Genomic DNA, 22,971 nt, shown 5'->3' on the forward strand with positions numbered 1-22,971 from the left:
TTATCTCACAGTACATTCCTGCTCAAATTCTACACTTCCCTCAAACTGGCCTAGTCCCAGTTCCTGCAACAAGCCAGGTGCTCTCCTCTTCCCTGTCTTTGCTCATTCTGTTCCCTCCGGAGGAACAGCCATCCCCTCACCTCCTCTGGTTTCATGGGCTCCTTCTCATTTAGCTGAAAGGTCACCAGTGGCAACCTAATTTAGAAGCCTTCCTTAGCACCTGACCTTTAACGCGTTTGCCTTGTTCGATGGCTGCTGCTTTCTAGCCCATATATCTTCAGGTCCAGACTCCTAGTTCCCCGGAGGCGGGGACAAAGGCCTATTCCTCTAGGTTGTCCAGTACCTTGCACGTAGTAGGTGCGCAGTAAACGTTCGCAAAGAGTTTGGTCACTTCGCCCTCTAATGCTGGGGCACGTAGAGCGAAGAGGGCCCATCTGTTTACCTCCGCGCCAGCCCCCCGGCCCGGCCCGGCCCAGTCTAGCCCACCCCACCCCACCCCACCCCACCCCACGCGAGACGCCTGACGAGCCCGCGTGCCTCTCCTGCAGCCCCTGCGCCGCGCGGACCCCAGGCACTGACATTGGAAACTCCGGCGCCTGCCGACGCGCGGGGCTGGTCTGGGGCAGGGGCGGGGGCGGGGGCGGGGGAACCCGTGGAGTGAGCTTGACGTGAGAGGGCGTGGCTCCTGGAAACCCCGCCCCCTCTTCCTCGCCCTTTCTCGCGGGTTGGGGTTACATGGCGGCGACTGCGGCAAAGCGAGAGCCTCGGAGACGCCGCTGCCGCCAGCACAGCCGGAGACCTGAGCCGACACTGGGGGCTGTCCGTGGGCCCCGCACTCCCTCGATGAGTCGGAGAAGTCCCGTGAGTATGTGTGTGTACGTGTGCTGGGCGCGCCGGCGAGGCTGCTCGGGAGGGCGCCGCGGCGGGCCCGGCGGCGGCGGCGGAGCCGGCTCCCTCCATTGTGTGTGACCCTCCGGCTGAAGCCGCTCAACAAAGGCGCTTTTGTTCCGTCTCCCGCCCGCCCCCGGCCCGCCCGCCGGCTCGCTAACTCGGGCCTGGCCGGCGCGGCCCCGCGCAGGCCGGCGGGCGGCGGGCCGGGGTCCCCGCGTGGGGCCGGCAGTGCGACCGGCGCGCCCCTCCCACCCGGCACGCCCCTCGCCGGCCGCGGTTCCAGGCCCGGCCGCGACTGCTCGCCCCGGGGCCCCGCTTTCCGGCTACCGCACCGCCGCCCGCGCCCGGGTCAGCAGGTTCGAAGCCTGGCCCGGGCCCGGGGCGGCGGCCGGTAGGGGTGGCCCGCCCCGGGAGCGTGAGGTGGCGCGGAGTCTCGCCTTCCTGGCAAGCTGCCTTTCGAAATGCTCCCGCGTCTCCTCCCCCATCCCACTCGGGTGACTCGGCCTCAGCTGACTCCGGCCGGGCAAAGTCTCCAGTGCACTCGGCAAATTGCGTAGCGCGCCGCTCACCCGGCTCGGCTCAGAGCCCTGAAGTCCTCTGCCTGAGTTGAGTGTGGCCGTAAAGGAGGTACAGAAAAAGTCGTCCGAATCGGAATTCCTAATTTCTTTCTCCTCTACTACACCCTTGCCTGATCTGCGTTCGGAACGTAGAGCGGTGGTGGTCCATGGAGGTGGAGGTCCCCAAATGAAAACTTGTTTTGTCAGTTCACTGAAAAGGGGCCTCCTCGCTCCGCTGTGCATTTTTCCCTGACTTGGTGAGGTGCGTTGAAAAGTAAGGGCGTTTTGGCCGCCTTTTGTTCCTTGGCTTAGTAAGACTGGTTCAGGTGTTATGTGGGAGCGCCCCGAAGCAGGATATTTTTGATTCCTTTCCTGTTTTACTTTTTCCCTTTGCTCGCTCATTGGAAAAGGTCCAGTAAAGGGAAACTGGTGAGGTGGAATTAGAAGCCTACTGCATTTGCAGCAAAATTCATGTTCTTTCCTTCAATGCTAAAAATGCTCCCCAAAGTCAGTCTGAGTGTTAACTTTTTTACAGGTACAAGATGGTTTGTCAAGGGAAACAAAAATGAACCGGGGACAAAATGGAGCGAAAACAGCTTCAGAGTAGTTTTCTGATTGTTGATTGTTTGATTTGTCTAGCCGTGTCATTTTTTAAAGTTCTGATTGGATACATTCTCTCTAACGTTGGGAAATTGAGATGGTCTGACTAGAAGAATGAGTAGTCTGAGCTAGAAGAATTAAGGGACCAAACAGGACTGGGCCCTGAAAGGGAACTGCCTCTAGAGTTTCTTCTTAGCAATGTCAGATATTTATGTTTGAAATATAATTTCTAATTGGGTGGCAGAGACTTTACACTTCTTTAACAGGTAGTTGTTCAAACATGTTTACAAAGGGCTTGCTATGTGCCAAGGAGCGTGGAGTCCTTTTACATATATGTGTTACATCACTTAATAAGAATTGCCTTGTGAAACTTGGTAAAATTGCTTATTGGTGTCCTAAATTCAGTAATTGCAGTCATCTAGGAAATGTGCCACATTTGAGCAGGATACGTTTTAATCACCTAAGTATTACTGTTGAGAAAAAAAACTCTGGGAAATGGAGAATTATTTAGAAAAACCATTATATATCACCATATTTTGCAGTTCACTTATTTGCAAAAGAGGATTAAAAGTGTTTGCTACTTTCTGTGATTAAGGAAGAATCCAGAGAAGATTGAAGATCAGTTAATTTTGCAGTAGGAAAAGCACATGTTCTAATGACAAATGTTAGTACTAAAAGTGTTGCAGCATTTTGCATAAGTTCATTTAAGCATCGTGAGAATTCATAACTGACAAAATAGGAAGGTTTGCTGACTCAGGGTACATTGCTGAAGGGGATGGGGTCGGGTAGGAGGAAGCTTAGAAGTGCTGCAAGTTTTGAGTTGGGTGATGACTCATCCTGCCCACGGACTGCTACGTGGCCTTTTTTTTTACACACTGTATTTTTTTAAATGATAGGCTAAAATGCTCCTGTACACATTATAATTGTCTCTCTCATAGAAGAGCCACAGTTTCTGTAAAAACGTAATGGCTTCTTAAATTGCATTCTAAAAGGATATCGTATATCCTGCAGGTGGCATTTTGCAGTATTTGTTGAGAGGAGAGGTAAAATTAATTGCTGGTCAGTTGCTGCGATTAAATATTTGATACTAGCCGTTCCTTGGTTATTACTGAGAGAGATGTCTTATGCATTATTTACAAAGGACAGGTAGTACTTTTATGGTGTGGATAGACATTAACCTTTTGTTTTCATTGGTAATGTAAAAGTTATCTTTATAATATCTAGGAATTACTGTAGTTTAAATAAGTGTTGTAAAAGCACAGCAGTGTTTAATCAGATAAAGCTCTTAATATGAACATTTCACTCTGATGGAATTGTATTTAGTGCTTTCTCCTGATCTACGTGAATTTGCTGTTTTAATAAAGACAACTTAGAACAGGTATTGTTATAGGCACTATTTTTTCATCAGTCTTTTTCTAAGATAAGCTGAATGTACAGCTCCAAATTTAGGACTGACATTGAAATTTGGTAATAAAATATTTTGACCATTGTAGAAAGCCGTTGTTTAGCAGGTTGGCTTAAAGTAAGATTGAGGTAAGAAAGAAGATTGAGATAGCAGTTTGTTTTAAAAGTGAGAGAAAACTCCCCACTCCCAGGTTTTTCTTTGTATATATGATTTATCTTCTCAGTGATGTATTTGAAGGGTTTTGTGGGCAGTAAAGTGTATTAATGAGAATCAAATCTTTGGAGAGATTTTGGAAGAACGTTGTATGATTTATATAGGGGAACTTTAGTAAAGTTTAATTCAAACTTTAAACTATTTCCTACTAAAGGAAATCTAAAAATACAAATTTAAAAGTATTATAGATTTTCAAAGCATCTTGTCATTTAGAGGTTGAACATGTATTTCCAGTGTGTGTGTTTTGAGAATATAGGTAATTACCTGTCATGCTTCATTCAGAATTTATAAACAAACTGGTGTGTTAGCCTGTCTCCTTTCTATGAGGTATTGCCTTATGAAACTATGAGCCTCACCACCGCTATCCAGTTCCTTGTTTGCGTTGCCTACTCGAGGGCCCGTGTTAAAATAGAAGATGCCTCAAAAGTAAATTCTTTGTAGCATTGTTGGCTTCCCACTGTCAGCTCCTTCAGCCTGTGTTTTGGGCTGTTACATTACTCCACTGCCTGCTAGGGGTATGGGGATTTTGGTCGGTTTTATTGCTCAGAGCCCTGACTGAGACTTTATAAAAACAATAATGTAATTGTAGTTACTTTTTTTTCCTGGGAGTTGCTTGTCATGTGGAGGTGATGCATTTAGAAAGGTTTGTCTTATATACATGTCAGCCTTTTAAATCCATTTCTGAAAAGTAGTACCGAGACTGATTGTCTGTAGCAAATCACATTTTCCCATTGATATTCATTTAAATTTGTTATTTTTTTATGGGGAAAAAATGGTATCACAAAAATTGTTTGTTAGAATCCTAGCATTTACTTCAGGGAAGAGACTGCCTCTTCAAGAGTATGAGAAATCTGTGTGCATTTAATTCTATACAACCATAAAACTATAAAATGTTAGTTTTTACGGAGGGGTCATGGGTATTATCTTCCCCCAGGTACATCGTTTGACAGCTAAAGAAACTGAGGCCCAGAGAAATCTAAGACCTTGTTACTCACAGGGTGATTTCTGGACAAGCAGTATTAGCAGCACCTGGGAATTTGTTGGACGTGCAGAATCTCGACCCCATCTCAAGACTTAACTGTGTTAGAACCTGCAGTTTAACTAGATTCTCAGGTGATTCAAATGCACATTCATTTCTGGAAGCACTGCTAAGTGACCATACATAAGTTGCTCAGCTGGTTAGTGACTGATTTGGAAAACTCAGGTCTTCTGAGTCGCTCTTTCCATTGGCCTTCCTGAAAAAAAAGTCAAAAGGAAGATTGAGGATCTAATCACTGTCCAGTAGAACTTTCTGTGATGATAGAAATGTTTTATTCTGTGCTGTCCAATGAGATAACCACTAGCCACATGTGACTGTTGAGCATTTGACAGGTGGCTAGTGCACCTGAGGAACTGAGTATTTAATTATATGTAATCTTAATTAATTTATACTTAAATAGCTGCATGAAGTTAGTGGCTACTATATTGGACAGCACAGATTTAGATGATCTTTGCCCACACTAAATTTAAAATAGTCTAAGCTGTAATTTAATAACTGATTAGGCTTTTAAGGTATAATTTTCTTCTAACAGAAGATTTTTTTGAAGGAAAAAAATTTAATCTTTCTCCTTGATTCTTGAGAAAAGTATCAGGTACTTATTAAATAGATATGTTATAAAAGCAATTGATAACTTATGAAAAATATGCAATTTATTTTAAAACTATGATATGTATGAATTTATGGCATGGTGAGTGTGATCCTAAGATGTACAGTTTGATAAGTTTTGACAAATGTGTCGAGTTGAGAGTTCACATAACATTAAAATGTAAAATATTTTTATCACCCCTAAAAAAATAACTGATTAGGCTTAATTTAATAATTTCCCTCTTCATTTACAAATTGGAGAGATGGTAGGTTTCTAACTACCTGCTTTTCTAATATGCCCAGATATTATTTTAGTAGTTATTATAAAACAATGCCAATTTTCTGATTGATACTCCTGTGTTCAGTAATGTAGACACTCAAAGTTGCAAGAATATGCATTTTCCCATTTGTCTCAATAAAGATATTTTCACTTGGATTTAAAAATATTAAAAATAACCTGTTAAGTAAATGTTCCTTAATTATCTTGCAGATAGCATTGAGGGGACAGTTTTGCCTCCGGCCTAGTACCTCCAGGCTTTTTTCCACTTGTTGATAAGCTGCCAGATTGATCTGCCATTTGTTATGTTATTTCCAGGCATAGAAACTTTGAGTGGTTCTTAACCTCCCACCTTATGCAGTGGTAAGATTCTAACCCTAGAGTAAGAGTGGCCTGTGTCCAGATCTTGACATTTACTATATGTGCGATTTCAGTGAACTTGATTTACCTCTCGGAGCAGAAGTGTTCTTATTTGTAAAATGTGACTTACAAGGTGTTGGTTCTGAATAACAGAAGTAGTTCGCTTTAGAAAGTGCCTGTCACTTAATAGATAGTAAATTTGAATTACTGTCCCTTCCCCTTGTGCTTAGCTTTTTATAGCCTTCTGTGTTTAGTCTTATGTTTAAGATTCCAACCAAACTTAAGAGATATTCTGATTTTAAGTCTTGTTGGTTCCCACTGATTACATGGCTTCATGCCTTGCTTCATTCATGTTATATCCCGTGTACATTCCTCCACTTGTGCTCTAGATTCCTTCTCTTGACTTCTTAAGGACTCATTTCTTGCCTGCATCGTGAATTTTGCCCTTTCTATTGGGCCATCTTTATTGGTATCCACATGTGCTCTAGAGCTGTGCTGTCCAATATAGCCACTAGCCACATGTGGCTATTTAAACAAAAATTAATTTTAAAAAATTCAGTTCCTCAGTCATGCTAGCTACATTTCAGTTGCTTGGTAGCCATGTGTGGCTATTGACTTCTGTATTGGACAGTGCAGATATAGAATAGAAATCTGTTATAAGCCCTCTCCTCATTCCACATTCTTCTCCTCTAGCCACTGCCTCATTTCTCTGATCCTCTTTCAAGCAGATTTTCAAGAACTGTCTGTGTGCTCTCTCCACTTGCATTTGCTCTTCAACTCCAGACTGGTTTCTGTCACCATCTCACCACTGAAAGTACTCTAGTCAAGGTTACCAGTCATATCCATTTACCAATTCTATCTTAAAGGATCTTGCAGCAGCATTCAGTATTACTGACCACAGTTTTCTGCCTATTCGCCTGCTTCTCTTAGTTTATGGGACGCATATTCCTGTTTTCCTCCTACCTCATACTTTGTCATACTTTTTTTTTTTTTTTTTTACAGGCTTCTCTGTCCTCTCCTGCCTCTAAGTATTGTCATATCCCAGAGGTTTGTCCTGGACGTTTTTCCCCCCTTCTCTTGATTCTTTCCGTAGGAGGTCTCATTCAATTTAGTTTTTTAAATACTATCTATATGTGAATAATTCTCAAGTGTTTGTTTCTGGTTTAGACTTCTCACCTAAATAGACTTAATATGTCCAAAACAGACCTCTTTCTCCCATATTGTTCTCCAAGTCTTCCCCATCTCAGTAATTGTCACCTAGGAGTTATCCTTAAAACCCATTTTTCCCTTTATCCACCATATCTAATCCATCTTCAAGTTTTCTTGGTCTCCAAAATATCATTTGGATTTGTCTCCTGTTTTACATCTTCATTTCTACGAGCCTAATCTCAGTCACCATCATCTCATGTGGCCTACTGAAATAGCTTTTAACTGGTCTCTGCTTTCACTTGACCATCTTCTTCAGTGCATTCTCCTCCTGGTAGCCAGAATCATCTTTTAAAAATGGAGATGAGCCAGGGCTTCCCTGGTGGCGCAGTGGTTGAGAGTCCGCCTGCCGATGCAGGGGACACGGGTTCCTGCCCCGGTCCGGGAAGATCCCACATGCCGCCGAGCGGCTGGGCCCGTGAGCCATGGCCACTGAACCTGCGCGTCCAGAGCCTGTGCTCCGGGAGAGGCCACAACAGTGAGAGGCCCGCGTACCGCAAAAAAAAAAAAAAAAAAAAAAAAAAAACAATGGAGATGAAACCATGCCAGTTGTCTGCTTAAAATCCTTCAGTAGCTTTCTTAGTTATAAAATTCAGAAGCCTGCCTCGTGTGTTTGCCATCAGAGTCCCTGCTTCCTTTGCTCAGGACGATGTCGCATCTTTTCTTTTATACCAAGTTATGTCTTGCTCCAGGTTGTATTTGCTTTTTCCTCTGTTTGGAACACTCTTTTCCCATCTCTTAGCAACACTGGTTCTGTCTTACTATTCAGGCTTCAGTTCCTTAGATGGCCATTTCCAAGCCACCCAGCCGTAGCACTTGGCCAAATCTGAAGTTACGTTTACTTGTTAGTCTTGCCTCATTAGAATGTAAAGTCTTTGGAAGCAGAAGAACCTTAACTGTCTTATTCTCCACTGTACCAGGAAACAGTGGCTGACATGTGCCAAGTGCTCAGTAAATTTTTGTGCACTGTATAAAATGTTTGCTTGACTCCCTTAAACTTCTAAAGGGAAAAAGTACATTAAAGAGTGCATTGTAGTCATTGTAACAGGTGATTCTGAACTGGGTTTATTTAGCTCTCAAGTACATTATTGGTTCAATTGTAAAAACTTAAATGGGATCTGAGTACTAGATAGTAGTACTATGCCAGTGTTAATTTTCTGACTTTGATGATTATATTTTGGTTATGAAGAAGAATGTTCTGTCTATAAGAAATATACTATTAAAGGGTTGGGAGGGAATGTGTAGTGTACTTGTCAGTAAATTACATTATAATTTGAGAGACGGTCATGGGCTTTGATTTGAAACCTGAGGTTCAAATTCTGGCTCTCACTGATATGTGATTTTTAATGCATTATTTAAATTCTTTAAAGATCTTAGGACTCATTTTGCAGTGTTGTTAGGAGGATTTAGTGTAAGAGTAGTATGCTTCCCACATACTACGTTCTTAAGCTTGCTGTTGTTTATTCAATTCTTTTAAAATTTAACTATTAAAAGAATTCTATTCTCATTTTCATTGCTGTGACTTCCTTTATAATACAAATGTTTTTCATTAATTGCTTTTATAAAAGCTGATAATGTAGGATAAATATGTACCAGATAATGTTATTTATATCGTCAACTTAGAACTTTTGAGCTGTACTCCATAATGTAGTTTTTTAAATTCTCTCTCTTTTTTAAAAAAATTTTTGGCCGCACCACGTGGCATGCAGAATCTTAGTCCCTGACCAGGGATCAAACCGGTTCCCCCTGCGTTGGGAGCGCAGAGTCTTAACCACTGGACTGCCAGGGAAGTCCTTAAATTCTTAAAAACTATATACTTCTAAAGTAGAAAGTAGAGCCCCTCAAAATTATTTCAGTTAAAATATTTGGGAAAAAATAATAAAATATGTGTATTTATCTTGAGTAACATGGTTAATTTCTATCTTCTTTGGAAGTGTCAGTGAATCTGTGGTATGTATATATGAATGTATGTACATATGTATGTATTTGTGGCCATGCCGTGTGGCAAGTGGGATCTTAGTTCCCAGGCCGGGGATTTAACCCATGCCCCCTGCCCAACTGCCAGGGAAGTCCCGAATCTGTGGTATTTAAATGTTAAGGTATTAGTTTGTATTATTATTGATGGAAAAGTACACAACTGCTTGGCAAAATGAATCATTACTTAAAATTGTTGATTTACTTAGTTTTCTTTTCCCTTCCCTTTACTCCCCATTGATGGGCATATTAGTAAGTATACATAATGGCCAAAAAGGGAGAAGGTGTTTAAAGATGACCCATGAGCCTTTCATTATTTATCGCAGTCTGTTTTGAATAATATAAACTACTTCACTAACACTGCAAACCTTACGATTGCATGCTTCAGTTTACCCCCTTCTAGCACATTGTGCTCTTATGTTTTACTTCTACATCTGCTATAACCGCTACAGTACATTATTATTTTTGCTCTAAACAATCAATAGTCTCTTAAAAACATTTAAACATGTGTTTTGTTTTTAAGGCTTTTTGCATTTTCCAATTATTTACCCTTTCTGGAGATTTTGTTCCTTTCTGCAGATCTGGGGTTCCATTTGGTGTCATTTTACTTCACTGTAACCAACTTTTAGCATTTCTTGTAGTGAAAGTCTGTTGGAGACAAGTTCTTTTCCCTTTTGTCTCTTTGAAATGTTCTTATTTCATCATTTTTGAAGTATGTTTTCCTAGGTGTAGAATTCTGGGTTGATAGTTTCTTTTGGAACTTGAAAGGTGGTGTTCTGTTGTCTTCTGGCTTTCATTGTTTCTAATGATAAATCAGCCATTGTTTCTATTGTTTTTCCCTAGTATATATTTTTTCTCTTTTCCATAGTTGCTTTTAAGAGTTGTTCTTCCGCCCTTCCCACCCCCCAGTTTTCAACAGTTTATGATGTGCCCAAGTATGGGTTTCTTTGTATTTATCCTGCTTGCTGTTCATTGAGCTTCCAGGTCTGTGAGTTGATGTCTTTTATCAGTTTTGGAAAGTTTTTGTCCATTTTCTCATCACATACTTCTGCCCTGTCAGCTTTCTGAACCTTGGGGCTCTCTACTTTTCAGCCTAGCAGCCAGCTCTTTGGATTGCTTGGACATTTTCTTCGCTTTTCAGTACCACTTCAGTTTTTCTTTATTTAACTCATGTTTTTGCCCATTTTCTTATGAAGAATATCTGCCTTACATTCAGAGTGACTTGGAGGGGTTTATCTCATATTCCTGTTTTGGCCTCCACCTTAAGAGGGCATCTGTCTTGTACACAGTGGAGACCTGTGTGCTTCATGAGATTTTCTCTCAGCTTTCCACTCTTGGCTTCAGACTTGTGCACTTAGTGAGGACCCATGGGGAAGAATTGACAGGTGGGGCTTGTAACTGGGCTTCCTCTGAATTCTAATCTGTTACCTGAATCCACATTCAGCCAGTAAAATTTATTTATAAATTTGGCTGGTTTCTTCTTAGTCCTGTTAGTGGAAAATTTCTTGTTTTCTTGCCACTTTGCCAAGAATGAGAATAGCCATGGTCTCTTGTCTTAATGAAGAGCTTGACATTTTCTAGAACTTAATTTATTTAGAGTTCTTTGCATCCTTAACTTTCTGGTGTTTTTTAAACATTTATTTGTTTATTTTTGGCTGCATTGGGTCTTTGTTGCTGTGCACGGGCTTTCTCTAATTGCGGTGAGCGGGGGCTTCTCATTGTGGTGGCTCCTCTTGTTGTGGAGCATGGGCTCTAGGTGCACGGGCTCCAGTAGTTGTGGCTCGTGGGCTCAGTAGTTGTGGCTCAAGGACTCGAGAGCGCAGGCTTAGTAGTTGTGGCACACAGGCTTAGTTCCCTGCGGCATGTGGGATCTTCCTGGACCAGGGTTCGAACCCGTGTCCCCTGCATTGGCAGGTGGATTCTTAACCACTGCACCACGAGGGAAGTCCCTTGATGTTTAAAAACAAAACAAAAATACTACAATTTTATAGCTTATTCAGCTTATCATGGTTTATAGGGTGAGAGTAATGGTGTCTCTTGCAACTTTCTGCATTCTAATCAGGAGTGGAAGTCCTGAGCCTTTCACTAAACTTAAAACATTTTGGAGCTGGAAGAGACCATAGAAATCACGTAGTTTAGCTCCATCATTTTCCTGATGAGGAACTAAGATGTAGAAATCTGAGATGCTTTGATTACAAAGCTAATTTAGCCACAGATCCTGGACTAGACTTCAGATCTCTTCATGTTTCTTTGGTTTTTTTTTTTTTTTTAGTATGGGGTTAGTGAAATCAGACAGGAAGTTTTCAGCAGTGCCAAACCATAGTGTGAACCTGAAAGGAAACTTACACTATTTTTTACTTTGCAAGCTTTGTTCGGGTCCGGAGAAAATGAGAAACAAAGGAGGAAAGATATTCCAGAAAAATTGTATGCCATTCTGAATCATTTTTTAAAAACTGGGGGGGCCTTCCCTGGTGGCACAGTGGTTAAGAATCCGCCTGCCAATGCAGGGGACATGGGTTCAAGCCCTGGTCTGGGAAGATCTCACATGCCGTGGAGCAACTAAGCCTGTGTGCCACAACTACTGAACCCACGTACTATAACTACTGAAGTCCGTGTGCCTAGAACCCATGCTCTGCAACAAGAGAAGCCACCGCAATAAGCCCGCGCACCACAACCAAGAGTAACCCCCACTTGCCACAACTAGAGAAAGTCCATGCGCAGCAACAAAGAAACAACACAGCCAAAAATAAATTAATAAAATTTTTAAAAAAAGGATATCTCTAAAAAAAAAGAAATGTTGGGGACTCTCTAACCAAGCATGTGGTTGTCTCCATTTGATGAGGGTCCAGAAATGTTTTGTGTGGCCTTGCACAATGTGGTCTTCTTCAGACCCTCACCAGGGTTAGCTCAAAAGTGACAGTTGTTATATTTGATGTATAGTCTGGAAAGCTGTGGTGCTAGATGCCATAGACCCTACTAGGATGGAGTAAATAACAGTAAAATCAGAGTAATGTCAGGGTCTTGCATATCTTCATGATACCTACTTGCTATCATATAGGCTAGTAGGACTTTTTATAGAATCCTACTCATCTGGTTATATAGGATACTATTTCAGTGGCACAGTCCCTCTCCACTACCTCAGCAAAACAAACCAGGAGCTATAACAAAGCTGAAGTGTTTTTGTTTCTTCAGTCTGAGTGGGTTGAAATCAGTTGCTTTCTTCAGATGTTGGCAGACCTACGTGTTCACCATAGGGTGAGGCTCTTGTGGGAATGCATGGAAAGGAAAGTACCATATTTAGGAGTCATCACTGATGTTCCCACTTGGTAGGTCAGAATGTGATCAGATTTTGAAAAATTGAGGGTAGAGCTTGTCTTCTCCAAAACTTTCTACTATCAAGTAGAATATGTTATTTACATTAATTCATTCAGTAGTTTTTAAGGGGCTTACTAAGTACCAGGAGCTATGATCAGAAAATGTGAGTAAAGCTACTTAGTCCCAAACCTTTTATTTTAAAATAGAGCTACAACAAAGGGGGAGGGAGTGGTGCCCTAGAAAATGAAGATTCTAGGATTTGAAGATTACATATTAGATGAGATTGGGGGTGGATGGCCAAAGACAAAGGAAGGAGAATGCTATTAGAAAAGAGAAGAGAGAAAGAAGGCCTAGTGGGACAGGGAGGAATGTACTACAATGGAGTCTGTTGATACTGTGATGCTCTAGGAGTGAATATGTGCTCCATGAGGTTTTGTTTTGTTTTGTTTTGTTTTACTATTTTGACCCCTTCTGTACCTTAATGCCTAAAAGAATGCCTGGCATTTGGTAAGCACTCAAGGTTTTGTTGAATAAAAATGTAGTGGGGCCTCCCTGGTGGCGCAGTGGTTGAGAGTCCGCCTGCCAATGCAGGGGACGCGGGTTCGTGCCCCGGTCCGGGAAGATCCCACGTGCCGCGGAGTGGCTGGGCCCGTGAGCCATGGCTGCTGAGCCTGCATGTCCGGAGCCTGTGCTCCGTAACGGGAGAGGGCACAACAGTGCCCGCGTACCGCAAAAGCAAAACAAAACAAAACAAAAAAAAAGTAGTGGATGGATGGAAGAATTGAAGCTCTTTTAGTGAAAGCTGTTCAAAACAATCTAGGTTCTCTCTGCTTCTGGGCCATGTTGGGATTGCATTTCCCTACTGCCTTGAAGTAGGTGGGACAGTGTGACCTGCTTTGGTCAATAAAATGTGAGTAGAAGTGAAGTATATCATTTTTGGATGAAGGTTTAAGCACCAGTGAGATATTCCTTCTTCTTTCCCTCTGGCACATTGAGTGGCAATGATAGAGATGGTAGCTACTTCAAGAGTTTATATAACAGCTATGTTGGTCTTGTTGCATGAGCAGGACTTAAAAGTTTAAGTCACTTGAGATTTTAGGGTTATTGGTTACTGTAACACTGCATAACCTATCTTGACTACTACAGAAATTTATATTCATTTTTGTTTGGTTGGAATCCTCAGATTTCCAAAGGTACTTGAAGAAGGAGGCTGCCTACTTGTCTCCTACTTATATATTTGCCTCAAGTGTTTCCTTACCATTAGTTAGGAGAGAGTCTTAGAAATGAGGGCTTAGGCAGGAAGAGGATAGGAGAGGGATGAAGGTTATTACAGTAATTTAAAATTTTCCAGCCATAAATTTGTAGAAGGGATCATGTTTGTTTAATGTTAGGTTTATAGTAATTTCAATCACATTTCCACCATTCTGGGCATCCCACCATAATAAGTGGGAGCAAAAACTAATGAAGTAAAAGACTTGTATGGTGCTTTCATAAATTGTAGACTTTTAGAATTGGAAGGGTCTTTAGAGATTCTTTGACTTGTTTATCTGGTCTGTGAAGTTCAAATATTCCAATATAGGTACTTAGAGTAAATTAAATAGCAACTAGAAATGAACATCAAAGTAAACAATGACATTTATTTTATAATGGCCTTTTAAATGGCTGAAGTGTCCTTAATGTTAGTGTTTTTTAGGCAAAGTTTTAGACAATTTAAGAACAGAAGTTAGGAGTAGAAGAGGAGTTTTTTAAAAACTGGATATTTTATTAGAAGCTATGTAATCATCCACCTTTGAGAGTTTTTCTGTGTAGCTTACAGTAGTTACTGATAGCAGGCAAAGCCTGTTAAGTCTTCAGGGCTCAAGTGTTAAGGTCCTCCTTCCCACACCAGCCAGGTTCCTAAGATGATTCACTGACACTGGTTTGCACTTTGGACCTCCTTTAGGTCTAAATCCTGAGAGGGGTCCCTGGTAACTCTGAGGGCTACCCTACATTAGGAGTGAGGGCTTTGTCAAGAATGCATATAAGCAAGCAGTTAAGCTGTAACCTTTGGCCTTCTCTGCCCTAGAAACTTAGTGTCTTTGTTGAGAGCTTGAGAACATGATCTTAGAGAAGGGTGAATTTGCTATAACAACACTTCTCTGTGCCAGGGTTAGGAGACAGTCCTAGGTGAATGTAAGTAGAGCTCAACCTTTCCCTGCTCTCCAAAAGCAGCTGGGTTTTGGCTGAGGAGATGTGAGGCTGGCTGAAGGCCAGTTAACTCAAATTACTCACTTCACCCTGGAAAAGAGCGAAATAGGCAAGAGCTGGGTGGGGGTGGGGGTGTAGGGGGGTGGGGGGGTGTTTAAGTGAGTGAGTATGATCAGGCCAGACCCAAGTCAGCATTTAACCTGAGAAGCAGCAGAATAGAAGATGGAAGAGAAAACCAGACAAATAACCTTTATGTTTAAGGCCCTCACCTCAAACTTCGTACTTTCTGACACTGACCAAGTGTTCCTGGATAAGAAAGGAAAGAAAATCCAATTTCTGTAGAATGTGGAGATGGTGCAGAGTGAAGTTATTCTACTGTCTTTTCTTTCTTTTGCATTTTATAACTTTACTTCATACACTTAGGCTTGACTCAGAGTACCTGCATTTCTCTTGGTGTGGGGGTAGGCTAACTGACCAAAAGCAGGAGGCAATTTAGGGAAGAAAGGAGAGCTTGAGGCAACAGTTGTGGCTAATGCAGCTTCAGGAAACTGCATGTAAATGTTGAAAGCTGGTACCCAGCCTGGGCTACATAGAGAGCTTTTACTTCCATGTTATGGTGAATCACTGAAAGAAAACCAAAGAGCCAAGTTCTTCCTTATAAACCATTCTCTGTACTTCATTTTATTTACCAAATTGTTAAAAACAAAACAACATTGATTCAGCTAATTAAAATGTAACGAGTGATCTCTCTCCAAGCAACACAGTGTCAGCCCTGATGTTGGTAGGAACGGGTAACGTTTGGAGGCAGAAATTGCAAAGGTGGTGGGAAGGGTCATTTTTAAGTTACTGTCCTGTCATAGTTTTCCCTTTCCTCCCTTGAAGTGTGTGGAAAGTGCAAAAGGAATATAGAATCGCAGATCTTTCCAGAGTCTAAGCCTTGAACTTCGCTTTTATGAGGTTAAACATGAAAGATGGTGGAAAAAATGGTATAAATGAGACATTTCTAGAGGTTGGTGATGTGGATGGAGAATGCTCTGATGAGTAATCTGCTGATCCAGTTGAGTTGCATGTGCATGCCCATGGAGCTCCCTGATGGATATGAAAGATGGAGGTGATTGGAGAGATCAGGATTTGGAATATAGCTGCCATAAGGGTCAAGGTGATAAGGAAGAAGCTGTTTTCATGGTCACTAAGGAGGAGCATGGGAGACCTCTGGCTTTTTAGGGCTTCCAGAGGCATATATCCTGACCTCTAATTAGGTCAGATCCCCCAGTGTCGAGGCTCTCATACCATCCTGTACCATCTGGTACCATTTTTCCGTTCTGCATTCTCCTTTTTCATATTGTTAGTTTATTGTTTGTCTCCAACCATACCATAAACTCCATGAGGGCAGGGTCCAAGCCTATTTTTACTTACCATTTTATCCCCAGTGCTTAGTATATTGACAAGTACATAACATAATTAGCAAATACTCGCTGAATGGAGTGGGGCTGAATTGGAAACATTTACTGGATCTACTTTATCATGCAGAGGTATAACATTACCTCCAACTTACTGTTTAAGGTGAGCTTATTCTTCAAGCTCCTGGATGAAAAGGTGCTAAAGAAATAGCTTTTGGTCTAATAGATACTGAAGGACTTCAAAGAGTACTACTCACAGACAGTGAGGCAACTCACTGGGCAAGCACTATTGTAAATAATGGGATATTCTCCTTCGCCCCCCCCCCCAATTTTTTATTGGTACAGTCCTCACTGTCTAGTGGAATTACAGTTTTGTTGATAAATGTTACCTTCTTTCTTTAGATTGGTCTCACTTCTGTAAAGTCTGCTTAAGGCTTTCAGTATAGTCATCATCTGAATCTATAATGAGAACTCTGCAGTTCTCAGCGTAGGTAAAACTCCTACCTTCCCCAAGATGAATTTTTACCCACTCTTTACCCCCGTAGATGCTGACCAGTCATTGAGATTTCTGAAGAGGCATTCTCATCCTTCCACTTGTTTCTGCTCTGTAATGCTTCTTGGTCTCACTGAAATTGAAAGGGGGCAGTTGTGGTTGGAGGTCTTGAGCAGAGATCTCTCATAATCTGAGTAAAGATGTCTCTCTCATAATCTGGCTGCAATTCCTACTGTCATGCTCTTGGATAATAGTCGTGTTTTTTTTGGTGGGGGGGACACGTCGGGTCTTCGTTGCGGCACATGGGATCTTTGTTGAGGCATGCGGGATCTCTTCGTTCTGGCGCTTGGGTTTCTCTCTAGTTGTGGTGTGTGGGTTTTCTCTCTCTAGTTGTGGCGTGTGGGTTTGCTCTTTCTAGTTGTGGCGTTCGGATTTTCTCTCTCTAGTTGTGGTACACGGCCTCCACAGTGCGGGGGCTCTGTAGATTGCAGCGCGTGGGCTCTCTTGTTGAGGCTCGCACACTCAATAGTTGTGGCACGCGGGCTTAGTTGCCCCACGGCACGCAGGATCTTAGTTCCCCAGGGATCAAACCTGCGCCCCCTGCATTGGAAGGTGGATTCTTTACCACAGGACTTCCAGGGAAGTCCCAGTGGTGTTGCTTTTAGCAAATCCTTATTTCTGCTTGCCCATGATTGCTGTATTAGTGAACTAGAAGCTTAAGAGAGTACCTAGAGGTTTTACTGTTCTTATGTCAAGTCTGTTAAACTGACATAAAAATGTACATTTATCAAAAACTTAAAACTTGACTGAGCTTTAAGGAATTGTCTACGTTGGGCAAAAAGGTAGGTGTGAACAAACATTCTATTTCACGTGGAGACTAGAAATGTAAATTTCAGAAACACTGGACAGCCTTTGAAAAATACTGATTTTTTAAAAATGAACAATTATTTCTTTTATTTTTTTTAAGAATCATTGTTATTTTGTTTATTTACTTACTTAGTTATTTATTTAGGCTGCACTGGGTCTTAGTTGTGGCACGCAGGATCTTTTAGTTGCCACATGCAGACTCTTAGTAGCGGCATGCATGCAGGATCTAGTTTCCCGACCAGGGATTGAATCCCAGTCCCCTTCATTGGGATCGTGGAGTCTTACCCACTGGACCACCGGGGAAGTCCCGACAAATACTGATTTTTTTCTAAGATATTTGGTAGGGAACAGGAAGAATCAAGATGTATACAAATAGAAAAAATTGGAGTGGGGGGAGGCACACAGTATTAATTAAAGCCCTTTAAAAATCTGAAGTATTTTTTTAATTTAAAAGTTTATTTGTAAACCTTAATTTAACTTTTAAATGTTTTACTACAAATAGACTGATAAGCTACAGAATTTTTAGGAGTCTGAGGAGTCTGTTTGTTTGTGTTTATTTATTTTATTTCTGAGAAGCAGACAAAATACTTGCATACAGAAGAAACCATCTCTGTCATAGTGAAACAAAGAAAGCTATTATGCTATTAACGTCTTTCACAATATTAAGTAGATGTAAGAAACATTCATATTTATTAAAATAACTCAGGGATAGTAAATAATCAGTTTTTATTAAATAAGCTATTGCCACTAGGATCATTTATCTACTTAGTCTCTGAGTTATTAGTATCATCAGTTTCTCTTTCACACATTATTTTTAATGTTTGTGGATTTCTCAAAATTGAAGATTTGCTCAGATTGAGGCAAATGCTGTTACCTTATTTTATTTTTCAGAATCTTGTGTTTCCACATGTGAAGTATATAGGAATGTGAACGAAGCAGGCAGAAAATAAAGGCAGATTCCTCTGTTGTACGAAAGCTTCACCACTGTGAAATAGCTGATGTGTTTGGGTCCTAGCAGTTCTTAGGCCACACCTGAAGGTGACTGTAAGTTGTTACATGTTCAGGTTCAGAATGGACTGCTTTATTTCATAAATGATAAATTTTCTCCTTGCCTTTAAACGATTAGCTCTTTGAACAAAGGACTATTACAGCTGTCCTATTTCCAATCTCTTCAGACCCATTCAGAAAATAGCACTGTATATGCCCCTATACCAGCTTTAAGATCAAAAGTCAGCAACAGGAAGCTTGGGCTTCCCTGGTGGCGCAGTGGTTAAGAATCCGCCTGCCAATGCAGGGAACATGGGTTCGAGCCCTGGTCTGGGAAGATCCCACATGCTGTGGAGCACCTAAGTCAGTGTGCCACAACTCCTGAGCCTGCTCTCTAGAGCCCGCGAGCCACAACTACTGAGCCCACGCACCTAGAGCCCGTGCTCCGCAACAAGAGAAGCTGCCACAACTAGAGACAGCCCGCGTGCAGCAACGAAGACCAACACAGCCAAAAATAAAAATAAAAAAAAAATTTTTTTAAGCAACAGGAAGCCTTTCCATTTAAGGGTTAATTAGGCTGTATTACATGCTCATAGGCATGTACATGTAAATGAGCTACGACATTGGCCTCCTAGTTGCTTCTGGGACATGAGACACTCACCTTAGTGGCTTTCCAGTCCTAGTCCCTCTGTCTACAACAGTTTCTCCCACATAGCATCCCTAAGGCATACACACTTCCTTACTTCCTCCTTTAGAGCTTTGCTCCAATAACACTTTATCAGAGAGGCATTTCCTAACTACCCTCCCTGTCCTCTTTCTCTGTTTTATTTTTCCACAACACTTATTGCCATCTAATATCTGTGTTTTACTTCTTTGTCTGCCTGTATTCCCCCACTATAATGTGAGCTCTTCATTTACATACCACCTAACAATGTAATTGTAATTCTAATAATTTGTCACACTTCAGTTTTTTTTTAAAGAACTAACACATTAAAAATACAGTTGAAGAGTGCTGTGTAATCCTACCCTGATTCTTATCCCTTCCTTCATTCCTCAAGGTAATCATTGTTATGAATTTGTTATTTATCAATCTTACATTTTTTATACTTTTGCTACATCTGTATGCACCCTAAAAGCATCATTTTGCACTTGATATAACTGGTTTCAGCATGCACATTTCTCTCTGCAGTTTGCTTTTTTAATTAGTGTATATTTGGTGATTTCAACCATCTCTATTCATTTTTTACTATTATATAGTAGTTCACTATATGAGTATAACTCATTTATTCTCTTATTGCTGAAAGTTTAGGCTTTTTTTTTTTTTTGATATTTTGCCATTACAAAGAAAATGAACACTTGGCATGTTCATTTGCAAGCATTTCTCTAGGAACCTGTCCGTGAAGAAAAATTGCCAAGTCATAGGTATGATCCTTATTTATTTGCTTATGCCAAATTGCTCTTTGATGTTCTTACTGATTTAAACTCGCACCAATATTGTATGAAAGTTCCTGTTTTTCCACATTGCTCTCCAGACTTGATATTAACAGCTGACTCTTAAATCTGAAGTGTTATCTTCATGAAGTAATTTGATTTTTCTGATTACCAGTGAAGTTAAACATCATTTCATGGGTTTTATTCATAGGTTTATTCATTGTTTAAGTTCACTCCTATGTAAATTTAAGAACATGCTCGGCAAATTTCTTATTTGTACTGCTACACTTTTGTTCATTAGATATTGTTAGGCAGAGTTAATAAGTAAACATGTTCTTTAACGAACTAACACATTGCAGGCTATTATATATATATTTTTTTAGAAAAATGTTACTAATGCTTTACCCCTCAAAAATTCTAGAGAATTCTTTAAAAATATTCTGAGCCTTCCTTTGCTCATTGACATTTAAGAAATTATACAAGCTAATGACCTAAATAATATAAAGAATCTAGTATGGTGGGATCTGGAGTCTGAGCCAACACATGTGAATTGCTTACAACATAGATAGCTGTTTTTGATTGAGGGTCATCTTTCCACTTAGTGACTATAAATACGTATGTTTAATGTACCAGTAGTAGCCTATAGCTAAATACCCAATTTGTGTCATTTTACAGAGTTGAATAAAAGAGCATTTCCTGGGCTTCCGTGGTGGTCCAGTGGTTAAGACTCCTCGCTTACACTGCAGGGGGTATGGGTTTGATCCCTGGTCGGGGAAGTTCCGCCTGTCACAAGGTGCAGCCATAAAAAAAAAAAAGCATTTCCTACAGTGGTGACTCTTTTCCTTCTTTTTTCTCATCCTCCAGGTTGTATCAGAGTAAGATGGACGGTAGCTTTGATTGTGATTGTGGTGAGCTGGAGCCACCTGATCACTAACAAAAGACATCTTCTGTTAACCAACAGCCACCAGGGCTTCCTGTTGAAATATACAGCAACAAAGGAAGAAAAGAAGCAAAACGGAAATAGTGCTTACCAGCACCTTAGAATGATGCTGCTCAGGACCAGTCCAACACTGAATGTATCTGCACTGTGAGGAGAATGTTCATAGGAGCCTGTTGTGTGCATATTTATTCACATTTTTGTTAAATGTTAAATCCTTCAGCACAGTAAATCTGAGTGCATAGTATGTCATTTCATTCCGTTTGAGTTTCTTGAGTGTTTTCTTTAAATGTCTGCAGAGTTGCTGCCCCTTTCTTGAACTATGAGTACTGCAATCTTTTTAATTCTCAGTATGAGTAGAGCTTTTTGAGCTTTAAATCTAAGGGGAACTCAACGGGCCTGGTTGGCATATGCAATGAAACCATCTTGCTGTGGAAGCAAAATTATTTTTTTTCTACCTTTTTGAAAGATCTTTCCTTTTGATGCCAGCTTTCTTCCTTATTTACACAAGTTCAACAATACGAAAGGAAAAGGCAATAGTGAGGGTTTCAGAATGGCAGAGAAATTTGAAAGTCTCATGAACATTCATGGTTTTGATCTGGGCTCTAGGTATATGGACTTAAAACCATTGGGTTGTGGAGGCAATGGCTTGGTTTTTTCTGCTGTAGACAATGACTGTGACAAAAGAGTAGCCATCAAGAAAATTGTCCTTACTGATCCCCAGAGTGTCAAACATGCTCTACGTGAAATCAAAATTATTAGAAGACTTGACCATGATAACATTGTGAAGGTGTTTGAAATTCTTGGTCCTAGTGGAAGCCAGTTAACAGATGATGTGGGTTCTCTTACTGAACTGAACAGTGTTTACATTGTTCAGGAGTACATGGAGACAGACTTGGCTAATGTCCTGGAGCAGGGCCCGTTACTGGAAGAGCATGCCAGGCTTTTCATGTATCAGCTGCTACGTGGGCTCAAATATATTCACTCAGCAAACGTACTGCACAGAGATCTCAAACCAGCTAATCTTTTCATTAATACTGAAGACTTGGTGCTGAAGATAGGCGACTTTGGTCTTGCACGGATCATGGATCCTCATTATTCCCATAAGGTATGTGGAAAGTCAGCTGAGACAGACCTTTAAACTGATATACATCATCAGATATAAGTGCTTATGTTTCCTTTGTGTGTTGTGGCAGAATTTTTAGTTAATTGTATTAAACTTTACATAGTACCTTTTTTCCATTCACACTCTCCCTGTGTTTGAAATGAAGGAGTAGAATCCTGATTAAATACAAATTCTTAAAAGTGTATGGTTATTTATTCTATTGATTTATATATTTATATTTATTATATAACTGAAATTCTCCCTTATTTAAAAGTAGGATATATCCTTATGTGTTTAGGGCAGAAGGTGGTCCTATCTGAAGGTAATAGGGGTTGCTATTTCAACTTTTATGCCTTTTTTTGGTCCATTCGCGTATACTATTCTGTTTTGCCTTGTTTAGTAAACTTAGTTTAGTTTGAAATCTAAATTCGCATAAAGTAGACAATAAGAATAGCCAAAAGGATTCATAGTAACTTTGCCTTAAATAAAATCTTGCTTTAATTTTCTGAGCCGAACTCTGGTCTTTTAGTTTTCAAATGAAATCATATGTGGGATCCTGATGTTCAAAATATAAAAATGGAGCTGCTTTGGTTATAAAGCATCCCTGGGAGGCCTGCTTGCTTGGTTTCCCATAACACATGTGTAAGACAAATCTTTTCATTTTCACGTATCATCTCACACTGAGTATAACTTAATTAAAAAAAAAACTTTAACATAGAAATTGAGTACCAAAATGAAATGGATGACCACATCTTGTTTATGAATAACAGTGAAGTATTGTAGATAGAACACTCAACTAGAAGTTACACTATCTAAAATCGAGTTAATTTCTACATCCAACTAAGCTATATGACCTTACGCAGATTCTTTAATCTGTGTTAATATTTACCTTCACATTTTCTCAGGGTTGTCTTGAAGATGAAATAAGGCAATATATGTGTAACTTTTTTTGTCAAACAATTCATAAATGTAAACTAGTAAAATTGATTAGGAATGGGGTATGCAGTAAAGCCAGGCCTGCTGGATTGTCAGTAAGGAGGTTGGCAATGCATTTTTATTTTATTTATTTTTTAAATTAATTTATTTATTTATTTTTGGCTGCATTGGGTCTTCATTGCTGTGCACGGGCTTCCTCTGGTTGC

General features: G+C 40.6%; 1 protein-coding gene across 5 annotated transcripts in view; it reads left to right on the plus strand.

Moving 5' to 3' along the window:
• Positions 1–707: 707 nt before the first annotated feature.
• Positions 708–22,971, plus strand: part of MAPK6 (mitogen-activated protein kinase 6) — a gene marked incomplete at its 3' end in the record, with an annotated part of 33,485 nt that continues 11,221 nt past the window's right edge. For 2 of the 5 annotated variants that reach the window (XM_081227769.1, XM_081227773.1), the window contains exons 1-2: positions 708–861; positions 20,652–21,832. In XM_081227769.1, coding sequence (XP_081083895.1) covers positions 21,278–21,832 — 555 coding nt within the window. In that variant the 5' untranslated portion in view covers positions 708–861; positions 20,652–21,277. Of the gene's footprint in view, positions 862–1,407; positions 1,519–1,559; positions 1,711–18,260; positions 18,408–20,651; positions 21,833–22,971 lie in introns of those variants that run through there. The other 3 variants (XM_081227770.1, XM_081227772.1, XM_081227771.1) reach the window with 3 other exon arrangements.

The sequence above is a fragment of the Mesoplodon bidens genome, assembly GCF_964165515.1.
Source record: "Mesoplodon bidens genome assembly, chromosome: 3".
Classification (NCBI taxonomy): Eukaryota; Metazoa; Chordata; class Mammalia; order Artiodactyla; family Ziphiidae; genus Mesoplodon; species Mesoplodon bidens.